The following is a 25,486-nucleotide window of genomic DNA, read 5'->3' as shown; positions in this document are numbered from 1 at the left end:
ATCAATACGACATAGAATATAAGGGCACGAAACAGTATGGAAACGCTGATGGGCTGTCGTGCCTGCCGCTGCCTATGGTGGAGGAAGCACCTGCAGTGGACCCTGTTGAGATATTCCACTTGACCATAGTCGAATGTCTACCTGTTACAAACTCAAGTATAGAGAAGGAAACCCGAAATGACCCGACACTCTCTCGGGTCTATGATTTGACAGTGAAGGGATGGCCAGCACATGGCGACTCACTGTTGCCAGCATTCTCGCCAAGGAGAGAACATCTGTCAGTGTGCCGGGGGATCTTGATGTGTGCATCCCGAGTGGTAATTCCACCCAAGTTGAGAGATAGAGTGCTCAATGAGCTTCATGAGGGTCATCTGGGAGGGGTAAAAATGAAGAGCCTAGCCAGGGCGTTTGTGTGGTGGCCGGGAATCGATAAAGAAATCGAGGAAATGACCAAGAGATGCACAGGATGCCAGAAAGTCCAAAACGCTCCACCACAGGCCCCGCTACACCCATGGGAGTGGCCCTCATCTCCATGGCAATAGGTACACATTTATTTTGCTGGTCCATTTATGGACTCAATGTTTTTAATCGCCGTGGATGCACATTCGAAATGGCCAGAGGTTATCAAAATGTCCTCCACCACCATGGAGAAAACTATTGCAGTCCTATGGACCATCTTCGCCAGGAATGGCTTGCCAGAACAGGTTTGCTCTGACAATGGACCACAGTTTGTGTCCGAGGATTTCCGGAGGTTTTTGAGGAATTATGGGGTAAAGCATTGCACATTCGCCCCATATCATCCAGCCACAAATGGATTGGCTGAGAGGTTTGTTCAAACCTTTAAAAAAGCAATAAAGGCGATGTATAATGACAGCATACCACTGCAACACAAGATGGATAATTTCTTGTTTGCTTACCGGAATGCGACACATGCAGTCACCAACCAAGCTCCAGCCATGATGTTCTTTAACCGAAGGTTAAGATGTCGCCTGGATTTGCTCAAACCAAACATAAGACGAGATGTTGAGAATAAACAATTCCAGCACATCAATGAGAAGCCAACCAGGAGCTTCAAGATAGGGCAACCAGTCTTGGCCCGCGACTACCGAACAGAAAAATGGCAGCCAGGAACGATATGCACACGGCAGGGACCACTAATGTACACAGTGGACGTTGGAGAGAGCATCGTGAGATGCCATGTTGACCAGATTCTAGAGTCACAGGAACAAGTCAACCCCATGCCTCGCCCATACGTACCTGGTGATGAACCCGGAGTACAGTTTGCGTCTACCTCAGAATCTGCGGTATTGGAAGCTGATGAACCAACCAATGACAATGAGCCAGAATCGACTCCGCCGCAAGAACAGGATACTCGAGAAAGGCGCTATCCAGTCAGGATCAGGAAGCCTCCTCAAGGACTGAATTTATAAATGATTACTTTCAGCTGATGTATATTGTACAAAGGAAATTGAAATAGTAATTAGTTATTATATAATTGTTAACTGAATGTTATGTACTGTTTATCTAAAAGGGGAGGAATTGTAATGTATGTACCTTTAAGAGAGGAACTATCTTTTACAGCCCCTGTATACTGCAGTACCAGTAGTGACCACACCTGTATATAACACCGTGTAGTAATTTGTACAGTTAGTTCCAGCATACCCTCTGTTCAGTAAACACCTGTTATTACCGTTCTCCTGCAGTCCATGTGTTATTGATACGCGGACACTACAGTGGCGACGAGCAGGTTCAAACTCACCTGCAGTACTGCATCACCTCACGGGGATCCATCCCTACAAAGAAGCTTCTTGGAGGTCGAAGCCAGAGCGATGGGCGTCGACCGTGGGCAACTGCCCAGTGATCCATCGGAGTTCAGGGAATCGCAGGGGAATCTGTGGAGAGCTGGGCTTGGCTCTCCAGTCAAGGTGTTCCAGCAAATCGGGCTGGTAGCAGGTAGTGCGCTGACCCTTCCTGGACTGCGGCGGGCTAGAGCTCGATCGAGCGGCTCTGCAAGGGGGCCGAGCAGCGTCGTTGGGAAGGAAAAGAGAGAGAGGGTGGAGCGCACAGGGCGCGGCCGGTGCTCAAGAGCCGGGCAGCGTTAAAGAAAATTTAAAAAGGGGGAAGGAAAAGAGATGTGCAGTGGACAGCGTCGAAGAAGAATAAAACTAAGAAATTTAATTAACAAAAGAGAGACGCGCAGAAAGCCACGGGGCGCCGCCATTACTATTTAGAACACTAGGAGCGGCATTGGCAACAGGGGGAAGAAGGAAAAGCGCGGGAGGCGCCATTTTAATCCATTGGGAAAGAAGGAAAAGCGCGGGAGGCGCCATTTTAAACCACCCAAGATGCCGAAGAGTGGCAGCATCACTGCTTTCGACAACGAAATAGAAGACTGGACCACGTATGTGGAAAGAATTGAAGTGTACTACAAGGCAAATGAGGTGGCCGATGAAAAGAAGGCGTCGGTATTATTGAATTTGATGGGCACGAGAACGTGCGGCCTATTGCGGAATTTAATTACCCCAGCTAAACCAATGGAGAAAAGCTTTGAAGAGATTGTCAATATCTTACAGGAACATCTAAACCCTACACCGCTGCTGATAGCAGAAAGATTCAAGTTCCTTAAAAGAAACCAGCACAAAGACGAGAGTAATGCTGACTATCTTACGGAACTACGCAAGTTATCGAAACACTGCCAGTTCGGAGCAGGACTGGCAGATACCTTAAGGGATAAGTTTGTCTGCGGGCTCCAGAGTGAAGGAACCCAGAAATGACTACTTTCGGAAAAGGACCTTACGCTAGAAAAGGATTTCAGCGTGGCAGTATCCTACGAAGCAGCAGCACGGGGAGCTGCGGAAATACAACAGAAACCGTAAGAATATAGCACCAATGAAATGGCATATGGAGCAGAAAAGTGCGATCGCTGCGGCAGAACAACCCATGACCAGAAGGATTGCTGGTTTAAGGACAAAGTATGCAGGCAACATGGAAAAGTGGGACACATAGCATGAGTCTGCAGGTCGGGAAAGAAAACCAACACTAAAAGAACTACTAAGGAAAAGTACAAGAAAGTACAAAAGATGACGGACAGTAGTTCAGAAGATCAGAAGAATGATAATGACTCCGGGAGCAGGAGATTAAGTTGTCTAAAGTTACACAACGTGATCGCAAAGGAGGATCACCGAACCATTTGGGTCACCCTCATGATAGCAGGGTCCCAAGTAAAGATAGAATTGGACACAGGATCAGCCCTAACAGTCTTGAATCGACGAGACTACGAGCGGCTATTTTCACACATACCCTTGAAGGACACGTCCATTGTCTTGAAGACATATACGGGGCAAAAAGTCTACCCCAGAGGGAAAATAAGGGTACCCGTTAAATACAATGGCAAGGAAACACAGAAACTGTATGTATATATACTACAAATGGAGGACCGCCATTATTGGGACGTGAATGGATCCAAAAAATACAATTGGATTGGCATTCCATTCAGGTGCTAACTGCGGCTGACAAAAAGGATGACGACGTCACACCTGGACGACTGTCAAAAATTCTAACTGACGCGAAAGAGGTGTTCCAGCAAGGACTTGGGACTCTAAAAGGCGTAACGGCAACGATAAAAATTGAAGGTAACGCAAACCCAAAATGTTTTAAGGCCAGACCGGTACCGTATGCGATCCGCCCAGCCGTCGAAGCAGAGCTGGAGAGTCTGGAGCATTCAGGTGTGCTGTCCAAGGTGGACTGGAGCGAGTGGGCCACACCCATCATTCCTGTAATGAAGAAATCATTGAGCAGCACGCCTGGGGAGCCAAAGAAGGTTCGCATCTGTGGGGACTTTAAGGTAACTGTGAACCCCGTCCTTCACACAGTACAATATCCACTTCCGCGGATAGAAGATATTTTTGCCTCACTATCTGGAGGGAAACGCTTTATGAAGATTGATCTGAATCACTTCAAATGAAGTATTGGCCCACTACAATCCAACACTACCGATTCGGTTGGCATGTGATGCGTCTCCCTACGGCATTGGAACGGTGCTGTCGCTCAAATTCTTGACGGTTCAGAGAGGCCAATAGCCTTTGCGTCACGCTTGTTAACCTCAGCCGAGCGTAACTATGCCCAGATTGACAGGGAGGCCCTCAGCCTGGTGTGGGGGGTGAAGAAGTTCAATCACTATCTGCATGGGCAGAAATTCACCTTACTGACTGATCACCAGCCTCTTGGCTCCATTTTTAACCCAAAGAAGGGCGTTCCGGTGATGACGGCGCAACGGCTGCAAAGATGGTCCCTTTTTCTAGGGGCACATCAATACAACATAGAATATAAGGGCACGAAACAGCATGGAAACGCTGATGGGCTGCCGTGCCTGCCGCTGCCTATGGTGGAGGAAGCACCTGCAGTGGACCCTGTTGAGATATTCCACTCGACCATAGTTGAATGTCTACCTGTTACAAACTCAAGTATTGAGAAGGAAACCCGAAATGACCCGACCCTCTCTCGGGTCTATGATTTGACAGTGAAGGGATGGCCAGCACATGGCGACTCACTGTTGCCAGCATTCTCGCCAAGGAGAGAACAGCTGTCAGTGTGCCGGGGGATCTTGATGTGTGCATCCTGAGTGGTAATTCCACCCAAGTTGAGAGATAGAGTGCTCAATGAGCTTCATGAGGGTCATCTGGGAGGGGTAAAAATGAAGAGCCTAACCAGGGCGTTTGTGTGGTGGCCGGGAATCGATAAAGAAATCGAGGAAATGACCAAGAGATGCACAGGATGCCAGTAAGTCCAAAACGCTCCACCACAGGCCCCGCTACACCCATGGGAGTGGCCCTCATCTCCATGGCAATGGGTACACATTGATTTTGCTGGTCCATTTATGGACTCAATGTTTTTAATCGCCGTGGATGCACATTCGAAATGGCCAGAGGTCATCAAAATGTCCTCCACCACCATGGAGAAAATTATTGCAGTCCTACGGACCATCTTCGCCAGGAATGGCTTGCCAGAACAGATTTGCTCCGACAATGGACCACAGTTTGTGTCCGAGGATTTCCGGAGGTTTTTGAGGAATTATGGGGTAAAGCATTGCACATTCGCCCCATATCATCCAGCCACAAATGGATTGGCTGAGAGGTTTGTTCAAACCTTTAAAAAAGCAATAAAGGCGATGTATAACGACAGCATACCACTGCAACACAAGGTGGATAATTTCTTGTTTGCTTACCGGAATGCGACACATGCAGTCACCAACCAAGCTCCAGCCATGATGTTCTTTAACCGAAGGTTAAGATGTCGCCTGGATTTGCTCAAACCAAACATAAGACGAGATGTTGAGAATAAGCAATTCCAGCACATCAATGAGAAGCCAACCAGGAGCTTCAAGATAGGGCAACCAGTCTTGGCCCGCGACTACCGAACAGAAAAATGGCAGCCAGGAATGATATGCACACGGCAGGGACCACTAATGTACACAGTGGACGTTGGAGAGAGCATCGTGAGATGCCATGTTGACCAGATTCTAGAGTCACAGGAACAAGTCAACCCCATGCCTCGCCCATACGTACCTGGTGATGAACCCGGAGTACAGTTTGCGTCTACCTCAGAATCTGTGGTATTGGAAGCTGACGAACCAACCAATGACAATGAGCCAGAATCGACTCCGCCGCAAGAACAGGATACTCGAGAAAGGCGCTATCCAGACAGGATCAGGAAGCCTCCTCAAAGACTGAATTTATAAATGATTACTTTCAGCTGATGTATATTGTACAAAGGAAATTGAAATAGTAATTAGTTATTATTTAATTGTTAAATGAATGTTATGTACTGTTTATCTAAAAGAGGAGGAATTGTAATGTATGCACCTTTAAGAGAGGAACTATCTTTTACAGCCCCTGTATACTGCAGTACCAGTAGTGACCACACCTGTATATAACACCGTGTAGTAATTTGTACAGTTAGTTCCAACATACCCTCTGTTCGGTAAACACCTGTTATTACCGTTCTCCTGCAGTCCGTGTGTTATTGATACGCGGACACTACACTCCTGTTCCTATGCAACAGGCTGGAGGGGCTGAACTGCCTCCTCCTGTTCCTATGCAACAGGCTCGAGGGTGAATTGACCACCTCCAGTTCCTATGTAACAAACTCGAGGGGCTGAATGGCCTCCTCCTGTTCCTATGTAACAGGCTCGAGGGGCTGAATGGCCTCCTTTTCATCTGTAACAGACTCAAGGGGGTGGAATGGGCCTCCTTCTGTTCGTATGTAACATCCTCGAGGGGACTGAGTGGTCCTCCTCCTGTTCCTATGCAACAGGCTCGAGGGGCTGAACTGCCTCCTCCAGTTCCTATGTAACAAGCTCAAGTGGCTGAATGGCCTCCTCCTGGTCCTATGTAACAGGCTTGAGATGGTGAATGGCCTCCTCCTTTTCATCTGTAACAGACTCAAGGGGGTGGAATGGGCCCCCTTCTGTTCGTATGTAACATCCTCGAGGGGTCTAAGTGGTCCTCCTCCACAGGCTCGAGGGGCTGAATGGCCTCCTCCTGTCCTACGTAAAAGGTTTGAGGGGCTGAATGGGCCTCCTCCTGTTCCTATGTAACAGGCTCAAAGGGCTGAATGACATCCTGTTCCTATGCAACAGGCTCGAGGGTCTGAATGGCCTCCTCCTGTTCCTTTGCAACAGGTTCAAGGGGCTGAATGGCCTCCTCCTGTTCCTATGTAACAGGCTCGAGGGGCTGAATGGCCTCCTCCTGTTCCTATGTAACATCCTCAAGGGGCTGAATGGCCTCCTCCTGTTCCTATGTAACAGGCTCGAGGGGCTGATTGGCCTCTTCCTGTTCCTATGTAACAGGCTCGAGGGGCTGAATGTGGCGCCTCCTGGTCTTATGCAACAGGCTCGAAGTTCTGATTCACCTCCTCCTGTTCGTATGTAATAAGCTTGAGGGGCTGAATGGCCTCCTCCTGTTCCTATGTAACAGGCTCGAAATGGTGAATGGCCTCCTCCTTTTCATCTGTAACAGACTCAAGGGGGTGGAATGGGCCTCCTTCTGTTCATATGTAACATCCTCGAGGGGGCTGAGTGGTCCTCCTCCTGTTCCTATTCAACAGGCTGGAGGGGCTCAACTGCCTCCTCCTGTTCCTATGCAACAGGCTCGAGGGTGAATTGGCCACCTCCAGTTCCTATGTAACAAGCTCAAGGGGCTGAATGGCCTCCTCCTGTTCCTATGTAACAGGCTCGAGGGGCTGAATGGCCTCCTCCTGTCCTACGTAAAAGTTTTGAGGGGCTGAATGGGCCTCCTCCTGTTCCTATGTAACAGGCTCAAAGGGCTGAATGACATCCTGTTCCTATGCAACAGGCTCGAGGGTCTGAATGGCCTCCTCTTGTTCCTATGCAACAGGTTCAAGGGGCTGAATGGCCTCCTCCTGTTCCGATGTAACAGGCTCGAGGGGCTGAATGGCCTCCTCCTGTTCCTTTGTAACAGACTCAAGGGACTGAATGCCCTCCTCCTGTTCCTATGTAGCAGGCTCAAGGGGCTAAATGACCTTTTTCTTCCTATTAAACAGACTCGAGGGGCTGAATGCCTAATCATGTTCCTATGCAACAGTCTTGAGATGCTTATTGGGCTTCCTCTTGTTCCTTTGTAATAGTTTTGAGGTGCTGAATGGTCTCCTGTTCCTATGTAGCAGACTTGAGGGGCTGTATGTGACCTCCTCCTCTTCATTTGTAACATTCTCGAGGGGTTGAATTGGCCTCCTCCTGTACACATGCAACAGGCCCAAAGGGCTGAATGGCCTGTGTTACATGCTCAATTGCCTAAATGGCCACCTCCTGTTCCTATGTAAAATGCTCAAGGGGCTGAATGGCCTCCTCCTGTTCTTCTGTAACAGTCTCAAGGGGTTAAATTGCCTCTTCCTGTTCCTATGCAACAGCCTCAAGGGGCTGAATGGGCTCCTCCTGTTCCTATGTAGCAGGCTCAAGGGGCTGAATGGCCTCCTCAAGATTCCTATTTAACAGACTCGAGGGGCTGAATGGCCTAATCATGGGCCTACTCCTGATCCTATGCAAGTGGCTCGAGGGACTGAACAACTGCCTTCTGTTCCTATGTTACAAGCTCAAAGAGATGAATGGTCCTTCTCCTGTTCCTATGCAACAGGCTCAAGGGGCTGAATGGCCTCCTCCTGTTCCTTTGTAACATATTCAAGATGTTTATTGGTCTTACTCCTGTTCCTATACAACTGGCTCGAGAGGCTTAATGGCCTCCCCCTGTTCTTATGTAACAGGCTCGAAGGGCTGAATGGGCCTCTTCCTGTTCCTATGCAACAGGCTCAAGGGGCTGAATGGTCTCCTCCTGTTCCTAAGTAAAGAAAGAAAGACTTGCATTTATATAGCACCTTTCACGACCACCGGATGTCCCAAAGCACTTTACAGCCAATTAAGTACTTTTTGAAGTACAATTGTAATGTAGGAAACGTGGCAGCCAATTTACACACAGCAAGCTCCCACTAACAGCAATGTGATAATGACCAGCTATCTGTTTTAGTGATGTTGATTGAGGGATAAATACTGGCCCGGGCACCAGGGATAACTCCCCTGCTGTTCATCGAAATAGTGCCATAGGATCTTTTACCTCCACCTTAGAGAGCAGGCGAGGCCTCAGTTTAACGTCTTAACGAAAGACGACACCTTTAACTGTACAGCACTCACTCAGTACTGCACTGGAGTGTCAGCCTAGATTTTTGAGCTCAAGTCCCTGGAGTGAGACTTGACCTCACAACCTTCTGACTCAGAGGCGAGGGTGCTACCAACTGGGGCACGGCTGTAAAAGGCTCGAGGGTCGAAGAGGCTTCCTCCTGTTCCTATGAGGCAACTGAAGTGCAGCCAAAAGCCAGAAATATTTGAGGAACTCAAGTTTGCAGGATGTTCAATGCAGAAATAGAAACATAGAAACATAGAAGATAGGAGCAGGAGTAGGCCATTCGGCCCCTCGAGCCTGCTCCGCCATTCAATGAGATCATGGCTGATCATCCAAATTCAGTACCCTGTCCCTGCCTTCTCCCCATATCCCTTTATCCCTTTAGCCTTAAGAAATATATCCAACTCTTTCTTGAATATATTTAATGAACTGGCCTCCACCGCCCTCTGTGGCAGAGAATTCCACAGGTTCACCACTCTCTGAGTGAAGAAATTCCTCCTCATTTCAGTCCTAAATGGCTTACCCCTTATCCTTAGACTATGACCCCTGGTTCTGGACTCCCCGGCCATCAGAAACATCCTTCCTGCATCTAGTCTGTCCAGGCCTGACAGAATTTTATAGGTTTCGATGAGATCCCCTCTCAATCTTCTAAACTCCAGTGAGTATAAGCCCAATCGACACAATCTCTCCTCATATGTCATTCCTGCCTTCCCAGGTATCAGCCTGGTGAATCTTCGCTGCACTCCTTCCATGGCAAGAACGTCCTTCCTCAGGTAAGGCGACCAAAACTGCACACAATACTCAAGGTGCGGTCTCACCAAGGCCCTGTACAACTGTAGCAAGACATCCTTGTTCTTGTACTCGAACCCTCTTGCTATGAAGGCCAAAATACCATTTGCCTTCTTAACCGCCTGCTGCACCTGCATGCTTACCTTCAGCGACTGGTGCACAAGAACACCCAGGTCTCTTTGCACTTCCCCTTCTCCCAATCTATTGCCATTCAAATAATAATCTGCCTTCCTGTTTTTGCCACCAAAGTGGATAACCTCACATTTATCCACATTATAGTGCATTTGCCATGTTTCTGCCCAATCACCCAACCTGTCCAAATCGTACTGGAGTTTCACGACATCCTCCTCACAGCATACCCTCCCACCCAGCTTTGTGTCGTCTGCAAATTTGGAGATATTACATCCAATTCCCTTGTCCAGATCATTAATATATATTGTGAACAGCTGGGGTCCTAGGACCGATCCTTGCGGTACCCCACTAGTCACTGCCTGCCACTCGGAAAACGACCCGTTTATTCCAACTCTTTGCTTTCTGTCCGCCAACCAGTTCTCTATCCAAGTCAATACCTTGCCCCCAATCCCATGTACCTTAATTTTGCACGCTAATCTCATATGTGGGACCTTATCGAAAGCCTTCTGAAAGTCCAAATACACCACATCCACTGGTTCTCCCTTATCTATTTTACCAGTTACATCCTCAAAAAATTCCAGTAGATTAGTCAAGCATGATTTACCTTTTGTAAATCCATGTTGACTTCGTCCGATCCTGTCACTGCTTTCCAAGTGCTCTGCTATTACATCTTTTATAATGGACCCTAGCATTTTCCCCACTACCGATGTATGATTCCCCACTTTTTCTCTACCACCTTTTTTGAATAGTGGAGTAACATTAGCTACCCTCCAATCCATGGGTACTGTTCCAGAGTCTATCGAGTTCTGGAAGATGACCAGCAATGCATCTACTATTTCTAGGGCCACTTCCTTAAGTACCCTGGGATGTAGATTATCAGGCCCTGGGGATTTATCGGCCTTCAGTCCCATCATTTTTCCTAACACCATTTCCCTACAAATACTGATTTCTTTCAGTTCCACCCTGTCATCAGACCCTATGTTCCCCGGCATCTCTGGGAGGTTATTTGTGCCCTCCTTTGTGAAGACAGAACCAAAATATGTATTTAGTTGGTCTGCCATTTCTTTGTTCCCCATTATAAATTCCCCTGATTCTGACTGCAAGGGACCAACGCTTGACTTCACCAATCTTTTTCTCTTCACATATCTATAAAAGCTTTTACAGTCAGTTTTTATGTTCCCTGCAAGCTTATATTCTATTTTCCCTTTCTTAATTAATCCCTTTGTCCTCCTTTGTTGAATCCTAAATTGCTCCCAATCCTCAGGATTATTGCTTTTTCTGGCCAATTTATATGTCCTCTCCTTGGATCTTATGCTATCCCTAATTTCCCTTGTTAGCCACGGTAGAGTCACCTTTTTTGTTTTATTTTTATGCCAAACTGGGATGAACAAATTCTGTAGCTCATCCATTCGGTCTTTGAATGTTTGCCATTGCCTATCCACCGTCAACCCTTTGAGTGCCATTCCCCAATCAATCCTACCCAACTCGCTCCTCAGACCATCGTAGTTTCCTTTATTTAAATTGAGGACCCTAGTCTCTGAGTCAACTACTTCATTCTCCATCTTAATGAAGAATTCGATCATATTACGATCGCTCCGACCCAAGGGGCCTCGTACAACAAGATTGCTAATTAATCCTTTCTCATGACATAATACCCACTCTAAGATGGCCTGATCTCTGGTTGGTTCCTCGACATATTGGTCCAGGAAACCATCCCATAAACACTCCAGGAATTCCTCCTCCACAGTATTGTTACTAATTTGGTTGGCCCAATCTATATGTAGATTAAAGTCACCCATGATGACTGCTGTGCCCTTATTGCACGCTTCTTTAATTTCCCTTTTAATGCCATCCCCAACCTCCGCCTTACTGTTTGGAGGTCTATATACCACTCCCACTAACGTTTCTTTCCCCTTCGTATTTCTCAATTCTACCCATACAGATTCCACATCATCAGAGCTAATATCCTTCATTACAATTGTGTTAATCCCTTCTTTAACCAGTAATGCTACCCCACCTCCCTTTCCTTTTTGCCTATCTTTCCTGAATATCAAATACCCCTGGATGTTGAGTTCCCAGTCTTGGCCATCCTTGAGCCACGGTTACGCAATCCCAATCAAATCGTATTCGTTTACCTCTATTTGCGCAGCCAATTCATCCACCTTATTACAAGTGCTCCTCGCATTAAGACACAAAGGCCTAGAAATTGAGTTTTGGCGCAGCCAGGGCTTTAGCGCCGGAAGTTAGTGCCGGAGCTAAGTCGCGCTGGTCGGGCCCAAAATTCAATAGTTCTGCGCCCAAACGGCTGCCGGCGCTGCTGAGAGCTGTTTGCGCCTGAAAACTGGCGCTACGCGCTGAATATCGGCGCTATTCCGGCGCTGCGGCGCCCGCTGCAGTGCGGCAGGTTCGGGAAGTGCAGGCCTCCTCCTTCCCTTAAGGAGGAGCTGCCTGCACCCGGCCGCGGCCCGCGAAAATCTTTTTAAAAATGAGCCCGGCACCTCGGACAAGTGCCGGGCTTGCTTCTGTTCCGGGGGGGGGGGGGGGGAAGTCCGGGGAGGGAGCTGTGGCCAGGCGGCCGGCGGGAAAGCGGCCGGCCGCCGCGGGGCCTTTAATGCGCCGGCGCAAAGTCATGTAAGACTCTGTTGCCAGAGTCTTAGTTGCGGCTGCCACGGGCGAGGCGGCCGCAACTGAATTTCGGCGCTGGGGCCCGTCGGCATGGCAACCGGGACGCTGCGCACACCGATGACGTCATCGGTGCCGGCGCAGCGCTACCGGTCTACCGCGGCGGAAGCCCCCCAGGCAATTTCGGCGCCGGCGCCAATTGCAGCGCTAGGCCCTCTAGCGCCGCAAAATCGGCGCTAAGGGCACTGAATTTCTAGGCCAAAGCCTTCAGGCTTGTTTTATTAACCTATTAGAATTATTATTTACTATGGCCACGTTTGATTTAAACCGTTGATTTTTCTGACTGCCACTTTTGTTTTTCTCCTTCCTATCTTTTGCTTTTATCCTTGTTTCCCTTTCCTCTGTCTCCCTGCTCAGGTTCCCAACCCCCTGCCATTTTAGTTTAAACCCTCCCCCACAGCACTAGCAAACACTCCCCCTAGGACACCGGTTCCAGCCCTGCCCAGGTGCAAACCGTCTGGTTTGAACTGGTCCCACCTCCCCCAGAACCAGTTCCAATGTCCCAGGAACTTGAATCCCTCCCCCTGGCACCATTCCTCTAGCCACGTATTCATCTGAAGTATCCCTCTATTTCTACTCTGACTAGCATGTGGCACTAGTAGCAATCCTAAGATTACTACCTTTGAGGTCCTGTTTTTTAATTTATCTCCTAACTCCCTATATTCTGCTTTAAGACCTCATCCCGCTTTTTACCTATATCGTTGGTGCCTATATGCACCACAACAACTGGCTGTTTACCCTCCCCTTCCAAGATGTTCTGCAGCCGCTCGGAGACATCCTTGACCCTTGCACCAGGGAGGCAACACACCATCCTGGAGTCTTGTTTGCAGCCACAGAAATGCCTATTTATTCCCCTTACAATAGAATCCCCTATTACTATAGCTCTACCCCTCTTTTTCTTCCCATTCTGTGCAGCAGAGCCACCCCTGGTGCCAGGAAGTTGGCTGCTGCTGCCTTCCTCTGATAAGTCATCCTTCCCAACAGTACCCAAAGTGGTGTATCTGTTGGAGAGGGGGATGGCCACTACCTGCCTGCACCTAGTACTCTGCCTGTTGGTCACCCATTCCCTTTCTTCCTGTCCAACCTCTACCTGAGGTGTGTCCAACTCCGTAAACATGCTACTCACGATGTCCTGAGCATCCTGAACGCTCCAGTATGCATCCAATTGCAGCTCCAGTGCCGCAATGCGGTCTGTCAGTAGCTGCAGCTGAATGCACTTCCTGCACATGTAGTTGTCAGGGACACAGGAAGTGTCCCTGAGTTCCCACATATCACAGGAGGAGCATATAACGTGGCCCGGCTGTCCTGCAATGACTTACCCTTTAATTAATTGAATTTAAATTAAATCAATCAATCCCACTATTACACTACAGTTAACTGGTTTACCAACAGTCCCTGCTACACCAGAGAGACCTTTAGAAACTATAAACCAGAGTTAAAGTTTAAAAAAAGAGAAATACTCACCAACCAATCACTTACCTGCTTCCTGGTGACGTCACACTTTGATTACTTTTTACCTCTCTCCCCCGCTGTTGAATTGATATGCCTCGCCTTGCCTCGCTGCCGGTTTTAAGCTCCGCCGCTGCTTAGTGTTCCTCATGCAGGTCCGCTCTGGTCGGGCCTCGCCTCGCCTCGCTGCTGGTTTTAAGCTTCGCCGCTGCTCAGTGTTGCCCACGCAGGTCCGCTCTGGTCGGGCCTCGCCGCTGGTTTTAAGCTCCGCCGCTGCTTAGTGTTCCCCACGCAGGTCCGCTCTGGTCGGGCCTCGCCTCGCCTCACTGCCGGTTTTAAGCTCCGCCGCTGCTCAGTGTTCCCCACGCAGGTCCGCTCTGGTTGGGCCTCGCCTCGCTGCCGGTTTTAAGCTCCGCCGCTGCTCAGTGTTCCCCACGCAGGACAACGTAAACCCACAGATCTCAACAACAGGTGAAACAATAACAGGCCATGTAATGAAGTCACTGTGCTCATTTCACACATTGTAAAATTCCTCTCCTCCATTTTACACCCTTGCCTCTGAAGTGGGACATCAGCGTCCTTCAGGAATTAAGGGTTTAACAATGCAGCTTGCACACTAGAAATGGTTGAGACAGAGATCGGCGGAGATAGTTCAGACATGCTGACCACAAGGTCTCAATGCTTTTCAAGATTAGATGAAATTAGCTCAGAAGCACCATCTATGATTAACCAGAAACTATGGAACCTAGAGATAAGTAAAACCACACGGGGCACAGCAAGACAGAAATGTAGACATGTGGTTTTACTGAAGGTTACAAAATATAACAACAGGTGAGATCATAAAGATAAAATATAGGCAAAAGGTTGTGTGATGCGAGACGGGGAATTAGCCAATCAGCAACTGTGCAAGCAGGCCTTAGGCCAATTAAAACAGTGTAATGGATTATGCACGAAGCTACCACGACTTCTGAATGTATAAGTTTGTAACGCTTACTGTATCAATTTGGAGAAGTCTCCTGGTGCGCCAATAGAGATTGTCTCCCCACTGGTGTAATAAAGACCATTTGAATAACGATCTAAAACCTTGTGTCGAGTGATGGTTTAAAATACTCCACAACACCTCCAACCAGTGAGGCTCCTTGTCTCTGGTGGAACCTCCAAACATTTGCCTCCCAGTGCACTTCCAGATTACTTATGTGCAAGTGGCCAGATTGGGAGTAAAGCGCTTACTATTCTGCTTCAGGAATGTTCCTTAATCTCACCCAACCTAGAAGGACAAGGGCTTCAGACCATCACCTCCAAGTTCTCCTCCGAGTTACACACACGCCATCCCAACTTGGTGATATATCAGCCGTTCCTTCATTGCTGGGTCAAAATCCCGGAATTCCCTACCTAATGGCTCTATGGGAGCACCTTCACCACACGGACAGCAGCAGTTCAAGAAGAAGGCCCACCACCACCTTCTCAAGGGGCGACTAGGGATGGGCAATAAATGCCAGCTTTGCCAGCGACGTCCACATCCCGAGAATGAATTGAAGAAAAGCCCAAGAAGAGCAATCTTGTCTTGTGCCAACCCAATTGTATTGGCATCACAGTCAATCTTTGTGACCTCTCAGGGGCAAGTCGCCAATTGGTGCCACTCGATGCCCAAATGGGGGCTGTTGTGTATGGATTTAATGTCATCAATAACCTCGTGGATAGAAATTCTGCTGCCCCACTCCTGGTGCACTCCAGGAGTGCTCCGTTTCCAATGTCGTGCACACGTAGCAAACAGAGAAGGTTCTCCCCTGAGCCTTATTCTCAACTCGACTGGACATGTATCCATTCCCGTGATATTCTGCTGTAATAGCCACCCTGTTTCTGTGTACATCTTAGTTACATTAATATTCTCCTGCTCTTAAGGCAATGACTGATACTTGGGTCAGTTCCACAGGTGCAGCAGCACACAGTGCCTAAACCAGGTAACCATTCTGCACATGTCGGCGGACAAGTGGGCTGTTTGACCATGGAGGGCAGCACTCCCGAATCCAAATCTGACTTCACTCAATCCGAGCTTAACAGAGGGAGTCACCGGTTACAGATTAAGAGTGGGAGGGTTACTTAATTCTCGCTCCTTGACCCAAGCACCTGGTTGAGATCTTTTAACCTAACACAGACCAGAACCAGGATCTAGGACCTTGGCCTCTGTATCCTGTGTCATACAACATGGTTCCACCCATCCACTGAGCCATCAGGGGTGGCTGCTAATTGCACTTTCAAAGACTGAAATACTAAAATAGTTGTTTATTGTAGCTGTAGTTCATTATGTGATCAAAGCTGTTTCATTCATCTATGACATATCAAAAAATCTTACATCTGCAAGCAACTTTTCCCAGCATAATTTCCTCCATCCATATTTACAATGGGAACTGCCTATGCAAGCATGTCATGCTGTAATTACACCCTCCCAGCAGTAGTGTCGCTGTATCACCTCTGTTTCACGTCATCCTGTTCCTCAGTCTGTACTGCAGAGAATCTCCCAATTCTCCAACTCTGTTTCCCTGCTTCCCAAATAGTTTTGCTATTTAACTGTGAAAAATAATATAAACTCAAAAGTATTGCATAAAAATAAGCAGAAGAATGCATGACTGTAAAATAGCGAGTTAATTATACCGATCTGCCCTGGTCCAATTATCTTCTAACCCTGCTTCCGCTGGAGTCTACACTTGGTAACAACCATTCTGTAAACATTCACAGACAGGAGAGTGAATCACAAAATTAAAATTGCCTCAAGCACACACACGGGATTGAATTTATACCTTCTGTCCTGGTGGATTGTCGATCAATACCTAAAGACATTTATAATCACAATGGAGAGAAGGATGACTCCAACAGTGAGGGGCAGTCCTGAAAGAGGGCGTACGCAACTAAACCCAGTGAGAATGATCTGGGCTATATCATCACTCAACTTAATGAGATAACATCAGCTCTACGAAACTGCATTAGATTATGTCAAGAAGTTTAGAACTTTTTTTTGTGGGGTGAAGTCCTGTGGTTTCTAGGAAGGTGAAGTAGAGTTTCGAATTGATTCTCTTCTTCTGTGCTGTTCCCAGAGTGCGTGTTTTTCATTCTTGCTCAGATTATACATTCCCATATACAGGACTCTCGTCAAACTCGCAGTTTTCGTAAATATCATGATCTTGATATGAATTGATGCGGCGGTTAGATTTGATTTCCAGGTCCTCCTCCTTTTTCTTCTGTAATAGAAAAGGAAATGAGCAGATTGACAATCAGCATGATCTGTATTTGTTATCTTCAAATCCAATTAGAAAATTCCACCCACAATTGCAGCCAATGATTATTGATATTGAAGAACGTTGGTTTGATTATTGATACTGAAGAACGTTGGGTTTGATTATTGATCCTGAACAGTGTTGGGTTTGATTATATGATTTATCCACGTCAGTCGTGGCTCTGTGGTTTTAGCTCTCTCTCTCACCTCTGAATCGGAATGTGGTGAATTCAGGTTCCACTCCAGAGGCTTGAGCACAAAAGTCTAGGCTGACACTCCAGTGTAGTACTGAGGGAGTGCTGCACTGTCGGAGGTGCCATCTTTTGGATGAGACGTCTGCTCTCTCAGGTGGATGTAAAAGATCTTATGGCACTACATCGAAGAAGAGCAGGAGAGCACTCCCCGTGTCCTGGGCCAATATTTATCCTACATCACAATCGTGACTACACTCCAAAAGCACTTAATTGGCTGTAAAGCGCTTTGGGATGTTCAAAGATAGTGAAAGGAGCAGTGTATAAATGAAAGTTCTTTCTCTCAGTTTCTGTTGGTACCAAGCAGTGTCACGTTCGATTACGTGTGTTTAACGTGTTTATGTTGTTTATCGGACTGGAGGAAGATATACAGTCTACTAGGACCATTGCTTTTCTTCATATATATTAATGACTTAGACTTGGGAGTAAAGGGCACAATTTCAAAATTTGCAGATGACACAGAACTTGGAAATATAGTGAACAGTGGAGGATAGTGATAGACTTCAAGAAGACATAGACAGGCTGGTGAAATGGGAGGGCATGTGGCAGATGAAATTTAATGCAGGAAAGTGCGAAGTGATACATTTTAGTAGGAAGAACAAGGAGAGGCAATATAAACTAAAGGGTAAATCCTAAAGGGGGTGCATGAACAGAGAGACCCGGGGGTATATGTGCACTAATCTTTGAAGGTGGCAGGGCAGGTTGAGAAAGCGGTTAAAAAAGCATACTGGGCACTGGACTTCATAAATAAAGGCATAGAGTACAAAAGCAAGGAAGTTATGATGAACCTTTATAAAACACTGGTTCGGCCTCAACTGGAGTATTGTGTCCAATTCTGGGCACCGCACTTTAGGAAGTTTGTGAAGGCCTTAGAGAGGGTGCAGAAAAGATTTACGAGAATGATTCCAGGGATGAGGGACTTCAGTTACGTGGATAGACTGGAGAAGCTGGGGTTGCTCTCCTTAGAGCAGAGAAGGTTGAGAGGAGATTTGATAGAGGTGTTCAAAATCATGAGGAGTCTAGACAGAGTAGATAGAGAGAAACTGTTCCCATTGGCGGAAGGGTCGAGAACCAGAGGACACAGATTTAAGGTGATTGACAAAAGAACCAAAGGCGACATGAGGAAAAACGTTTTTACGCAGTGAGTGGTTAGGATCTGGAATGCACGGCCTGAAAGGGTAGTGGAGGCAGGTTCAATCGTAGCTTTCAAAAGGGAATTGGATAAGTACCTGAAGGAAAAGGATTTGCAGGGCTACGGAGAAAGGGCGGGGGAGTGGGACTAGCTGAAGTGCTCTTGCAGAGAGCCGGCACGGGCTCGACGGGCCGAATGGCCTCCTTCTGTGCTGTAACCGTTCTATGGTTGTATGATAATGCGTGATTTCTGATGCCATATCTAGAGAGGTGGGATGGCGCCATACAATTGTACATCTTGCTTTGGCTGTAAAGTGCTTTGGGACGTCCTGAGGTGGTGAAAGGGTGGTGTATAAATGGGAATTAGAGCCTTGTACTCTGTGTGTATGTGACCAAGGAATAATTGCGGCACTATGAAAAACAATACGTAATAAGAATAAAACTGGACAGACCACCCGGCATCAACCTCGACACCGGACACGACAAAGGCACACCGAGCCCAATTGGCACTGCCAAGTCCTCCTCACTAACATCTGGGGACTGTGCCAAAATTGGGAGAGTTGTCCCACAGACTAGTCAAGCAACAGCCTGATTATAGTCATACTCACAGAATCATACCTTTCAGACAGCGTTCCAGACTCTTCCATCACCATCCCTGGGTTTGTCCTGTCCCACCGGCAGGACAGACCCACCAGAAGTGGCAGCAGCGTGGTATACAGTCGGGAGGGAGTGGCCCTGGGAGTCCTCAACACTGACTCAGGACCCCATGAAGTCTCATGGCATCAGATCAAACATGGGCAAAGACACCTCCTGCTGATTACAACCTACCGCCCTCCCTCAGCTGACGAATCAGTACTTCTCCATGTTGAACACCACTTGGAAGAAGCACTGAGGGTAGCAAGGGTACAGAATGTACTCTGGGTGGGGGACTTCAATGGCTATCATCGAGAGTGATGCAGTAGCACCACTACTGACCGAGCTGGCCGAGTCCTGATGGACATAGCTGCCAGTCTGGGTTGCGGCAGATGGTGAGAGAACCAACACGAGGGAAAAACCTACTTGACCTCGTCCTCACCAATCTACCTATCGCAGATGCATCTGTCCATGGTAGTATTGATAGGAGTGACCACCGTACAGTCCTTGTGGAAATGAAGTCCCGTCTTCACACTGAGGACACCCTCCATTGTGTTGTGTGGCACTACCACCGTGCTAAATGGGATAGATTCAGAACAGATCTAGCAGCTCAAAACTGGGTATCCATGAGATGCTGTGGACCATCAGTAGCAGCAGAACTGTATTCCACCACAATCTGTAACCTCATGGCCCGGCATAACTCTTACTCTACCATTACTATCAAGGCAGGGGGCCAACCCTGGTTTAATGAGGAGTGTAGAAGAGCATGTCAGGAGCAGCACCAGGCGTACCTAAAAATTAGGTGCCAAACTGGGGAAGCTACACACAGGACTACATACATGCTAAACAGCAGAAACAGCAAGCTATAGACAGAACTGATCAATCCCACAACCAACAGATCATGTCAAAGCTCTGCAGTCCTGCCACATCCAGTCATGAAAGGTGGTGGACAATTAAACAACTAACGGGAGGAGGCGGCTCCATGAATATCCCCATCCTCAATGATGGTGGAGCCCAGTACGTGAGTGCAAAAGACAAGTCTGAAGCGTTTGCAACCATATTCAGCCAGAAGTGCCGAGTGGAAGATCCATCTCGACCTCCTCCTGAGGTGCCCAACATCATAGAAGCCAGTCTTCAGCCAATTTGATTCACTCCTCGTGATATCAAGAAACGGCAGAGCGCACTGGATACAGCAAAGGCTGTGGGCCCCGACAACATCCCGGCTGTCATGCTGAAGACTTGTGCTCCAGAACTAGCCGCATCTCTAGCCAAACTGTTTCAGTACAGCTACAACACTGGGATCTACCCGACAATGTGGAAAACTTCCCAGGTATGTCCTGTCCACAAAAATCAGGACAAATCTAATCCGGTCAATTACCACCCTGTCATCAGCAAATGATAGATGGTATCATTGACAGTGCTATCAAGCGGCACTTACTCACCAATAACCTGCTCACCGATGCTCAGTTTGGGTTCTGCCAGGACCACTCGGATCCAGACCTTGGTCTAAACATGGACAAAAGATCTGAATTCCAGGGCTGAGGTGTGAGTGACTGCCCTTGACATAAGGCAGCATGTGACCGAATGTGGCATCAAGGAGCCCTATTAAAAGACTTGTATTTTTATAGCGCCTTTCATGACCTCAGGACGTCCCAATCCACTTTACAGCCAATGAAGTACTTTTGAAGTGTAGTCACTATTGTTCTGTAGGAAATTTTAAGTTTTTTTTTAGTAAAATTGAAGTCAATTTGAATCAGGGGGAAAACTCTCCACTGACTGGAGTCATACCTAGCACAAAGGAAGATGGTTGTGGTTTTTGGAGGACAATCATCTCAGCCCCAAGACATCGCTGCAGGAGTTCCTCAGGGCAGTGTCCTAGGCCCAACCATCTTCAGCAGCTTCATCAATTACTTTCTCTCCATCATATGATCAGAAGTGGGGAGGTTGGCTGATAATTGCACAGTGTTTAGTTCCATTTGTAACACCTCAGATAATGAAGCAGTCTGTGCCTGCATGCAGCAAGACCTGAACGACATTCAGGCTTGGGCTGACATATGGCAAGTAACATTCGTGCCCCACAAGTGCCAGGCAATTACTATTTCCAACAAGAGAGAGTCTAACCCCCGCCCCTTGACATTCAATGGCATTACCATCACCAAATTCCCCCATTATCAACATCCTAGGGGTCACCATTGACCAGAAGCTTAACTGGACCAGCCACATGGATACAATGACTATAAGAGCAGGTCAAGGTTGGTTATTCTGCGATGAGTGCCTCACCTCCTGACTCCCCAAAGCCTTTCCACCATCTACAAGGCACAAGTCAGGAGTGTGATGGAATACTCTCCACTTGCCTGGATGAGTGCAGCTCCAACAACACTCAAGAAGCTCGACACCATCCAGGATAAAGCAGCCCATTTGATTGGCACCCCATCCACAACTTTAAGCATTCACTCCCTCCACCACCGGCGTACCGTGGCTGCAGTGTGTACCATCTACAAGATGCACTGCAGCAACTTGCCAAGGCTTCTTCGACAGCACCTCCCAAACCTGTGACCTCTACCACCTAGAAGGACAAGGGCAGCAGGCGCATGGGAACACCACCACCTCCAAGTTCCCCTCCACGTCACACACCATCCTGACTTGGAACTATATCGCCGTTCCTTCATTGTTGCTGTGTTAAAATCCTGGAACTCCCTCCCTAACAGCACTGTGGGAGTACCTTCACCACGCGGACTGCAGCGGTTCAAGAAGGCGGCTCACCACCAGCTTCTCAAGGGCAATTAGGGATGGGCAATAAATGCTGGCCCTGCCAGTGATGCCCACATCTAAGGAATTTTAAAAAAGTCATTCAAGTAGACAGTTGTTACCTGGGCCACTTTGGGCAGTGCAGGGAGGATTTCAACGTATTTCTCCCTCTCCTGTTTTGGACCAATGGACTTCATTTCGGACTGGTCCTCTGACACCGGCTTTGTTGCCTTATTCGTCTCATTTCCTTCTGGTCTAAAAACATATTTTAAGACAAGCTTACAAGCACCGGAAATAATAAGAGAGATTCTGGTTGGAATGACTGGGATTGACAGCTGATTATAATATTTGGACCGCATTTTAACCATTGCACCTGACACACTGTCTGAAATCTAGCCTATTTTACCACTTCAAAAGCGAGCTGAGGATAAGGAACATGGTGAACTGTGAAGAGGGCTATTGGGACTTCAGGAGGACAGAGACAGACTGGGAGATTGGGCAGAGGGATGATATTTAATAAGGAGAAATGTGAGGTGATACACTTTAGGAGGAGTAATAAGGAGAGGAAACAGGGGTTAAATCATAGTATCTTACAGCACAGAAGGAGCAAATTCAGCCCATCGTGCCTGTGCTGGCTCTTTGAAAGAGCCATCCAATTAGTCTCAATCCCCTGCTCTTTCCCCACAGCCCTTCAAATGTTTTCCTTTCAAGTATTTGTCCAATTCTCTTTCGAAAGCTCCTATTGAATCTGCTTCCACCGCCCTTTCATTCCAGATCACAACTTGCTGTGTAAAAATAAAATTCTCCTCATCTTCTCCTCTGGTTCTTCAGCCAATTATCATAAATAGTGTCCTCTGGTTACCGACCCTCCTGCCAGTGGAAACAGTTTCTCCTTATTTACTCTATCAAAACCATTCAGGATTTTTAACACCTCGATGAAATCTCCCCTTAACCTTCTCTGCTCTAAGGAGAACAATCCCAACTTCTCCAAGTCTCTCCACATAACTGAAGTCCCTCAGCCCTGGAACCATTCTGGTAAATCGCCTCTGCACCCTCTCCAAAGCCTTGATGTCCTTCCTAAAGTGTAATGGTTTAAAAGGAGTAGAGGAGCAGAGAAACTCAGTGATTCAGATACACGCAAATATTCAAAAGTGGGAGGACAAGCTGTAGGAGAAAAACTTATGGTGGCAGATATATAACTTGCCGCATTCGAGAATCGCTCGCTGTTGTTTGAAACGGAAATGTAAATCAGGCGGTTTCCATAATGGGCAACTGATCCCAATGCACATAAGAACATAAGAACATAAGAAGTAGGAGCAGGAGTAGGCCATACGGCCCCTCGGGCCTGCTCCGCCATTCAATAGGATCATGGCTGATCCGAACCTAAGCTCACGTCCACTTCCCTGCCCGCTCCCCGTAACCCCTAATTCCCTTATCAGCTAGGAAACCGTCTATCTCCGTTTTAAATTTATTTAATGTTGCAGCTTCCACAGCTCTCTGAGGTAGCAAATTCCATAGATTTACTACCCTCTGAGTGAAGAAGTTTCTCCTCATCTCAGTTTTGAAACGGCAGCCCCTTATTCTAAGATTATGCCCTCTAGTTCTAGTCTCACCCATCAGTGGAAACATCCTCCCCGCATCCACCCGATAAAGCCCCCTCACAATCTTATATGTTTCAATAAGATCGCCTCTCATTCTTCTGAATTCCAATGAGTAGAGGCCCAACCTACTCAACCTTTCCTCATAAGTCGACCCCCTCATCTCCGGAATCAACCGAGTGAACCTTCTCTGAACTGCCTCGAGAGCAAGTATATCTTTTCTTAAATATGGAAACCAAAACTGTACGCAGTATTCCAGGTGTGGCCTCACCAGTACCCTGTATAACTGAAGCAAGACTTCCCTGCTTTTATACTCCATCCCCCTTGCAATAAAAGCCAAGATTCCATTGGCCTTCCTGGTCACCTGCTGTACCTGCATACTAACCTTCTGTGTTTCATGCACATTTCACGCCAGGTTGCAAGTTGAATTTCCGACCCGTGCCCTCCGACAATGTATAAACAAGGGGAGCTAAAAAGCCAAGAGGTCTCATTAAACCGGCACAAGTCGCTCTCATGGCCGGCTTCCCGTCTTCCACCCTTCATAAACTTGAGCTTATCCAAAACTCTGCTGACCCGTATCATAACGAGCACCAAGTCCCGTTCACCCATCACCCCGCTGTTGTTCACTGACCTACATTGGCTCCTGGTCTGGCAACGCCTCGATTTTAAAATTCTCATCCTTGTTTTCAAATCCTCCACGGCCCTCTCCCCCTCCCTATCGCTGTAACCTCCTCCAGCCAAACAACCCTCCGAAATCTCGGTGCTCCTCCAATTCTGGCCTCTTGCACATCCCCGATTTCCATCACTCCAACACTGGCGGCCGTGCCTTCAGCTGACTAGGCCCTAAACTCTGCAAATTGTTATTGTTGGTGTTGGTTAGATTTCTGTGGGTCCAATTTTAGACATCTTACCTTAGGGAGGGTGTCCCGGCCATGGAGAGGGTGCAACGAACTTACAATTATAAAGTGCCTTTCACGACCTCAGGATGTCCCAAAGCATTGTTCGCTTTCTGCACCCATATTTCAATAACAATTTGCATTTATACAGTGCCTTTAACATAGTAAAACATCCCAAGGTGCTTCACAGGAGAGAGTATCAAGCAAAGACTTGACACCTAACTGTTGGATCCGTGATTCTTAGAGTATGATGTTTTCCAATAACTACACGGAGGCTGTAACTTAACAATCAACAGGTATTTACTGGAGTAGGGTAGTCTCAAGACTGGGGGTACAGAGGCATGCTCAAGGCTTATATACAGGGGTGGTCACTGCCGGTACTACAGTATACAGGAGCTGTAAAAGTAGTTCTCTCTTAAAGGTACATACACTACAATTCCTCCCCTTTTAGATTAACAGTACCCATAATATTCAAATAACAATTAACACTTTAACATGCACATTAAACAGAAATAGTCCATTTATAGATTCAGTCTTTGGGGCGGCTTCCTGATCCTTTCTGGATAGCGCCTTTCCTGAGGTTCTTGTTCTTGATGCGGAGGCGATTCTGGCCCCCTTTCGTCGGTTAGTTCATCCGTTTCCACTGCTACTGTTTCTGAGGTAGATGCTACCGGTATGTCGGGTTCATCCCCAGGTACTCGAGACATGGGGTTGACTCGTTCCTGTGACGCTAAGATCTGATTGACGTGGCGTCTCACAATGTTCTCCCCGACATCCACTGTGTACATTAATGGCCCCTGCCGTGTGCATATCGTTCCGGGTTGCCATTTCTCTGTTCGGTAGTCACGGGCCAAGACTGGTTGTCCTACATTGAAGCTCCTTGTCGGCTTCTCATTGATGTGCTGGAATTGTTTATCCTCAACATTTCTTCGCACATTTGGTCTGAGCAAATCCAGACGAGATCTCAACCTTCGGTTAAAGAACATCATGGCCGGGGTCTGGTTGGTAACTGCATGTGTCGCATTTCTGTAGGCTAACAGGAAATTGTCCACCTTATGCTGTAGTGGAATTTCATCATTGCACATGGCCTTTATCGCCTTTTTAAAGGTTTGTACGAACCTCTCAGCCAATCCATTTGTGGCTGGATGATACGGGGCGGATGTATAATGCCTTACCCCATTCCTTCTCATAAATTTCCGAAACTCTTCGGATACAA

General features: G+C 47.5%; 1 protein-coding gene across 1 annotated transcript in view; it reads right to left on the bottom strand.

The window, feature by feature from the left end:
• Window positions 1-16,010: 16,010 nt before the first annotated feature.
• LOC147097999 (sialic acid-binding Ig-like lectin 13) overlaps window positions 16,011-25,486 on the bottom strand; it is a 36,663-nt gene continuing 27,187 nt past the window's right edge. The window contains exons 7-8 of the mRNA XM_085971196.1: window positions 21,899-22,031; window positions 16,011-16,978 (exon numbers count right to left, since the gene is read on the bottom strand). Coding sequence (XP_085827322.1) covers window positions 16,862-16,978; window positions 21,899-22,031 — 250 coding nt within the window. The 3' untranslated portion in view covers window positions 16,011-16,861. The remainder of the gene's footprint in view (window positions 16,979-21,898; window positions 22,032-25,486) is intronic.

The sequence above is a fragment of the Somniosus microcephalus genome, chromosome 30, assembly GCF_052327205.1.
Source record: "Somniosus microcephalus isolate GS21.2 chromosome 30, FLI_Smic_1.0, whole genome shotgun sequence".
Taxonomy (NCBI): domain Eukaryota; kingdom Metazoa; phylum Chordata; class Chondrichthyes; order Squaliformes; family Somniosidae; genus Somniosus; species Somniosus microcephalus.
The sequence above is the reverse complement of the archived record's forward strand: the minus strand, read 5'-3'. Positions and strand labels throughout refer to the sequence as shown.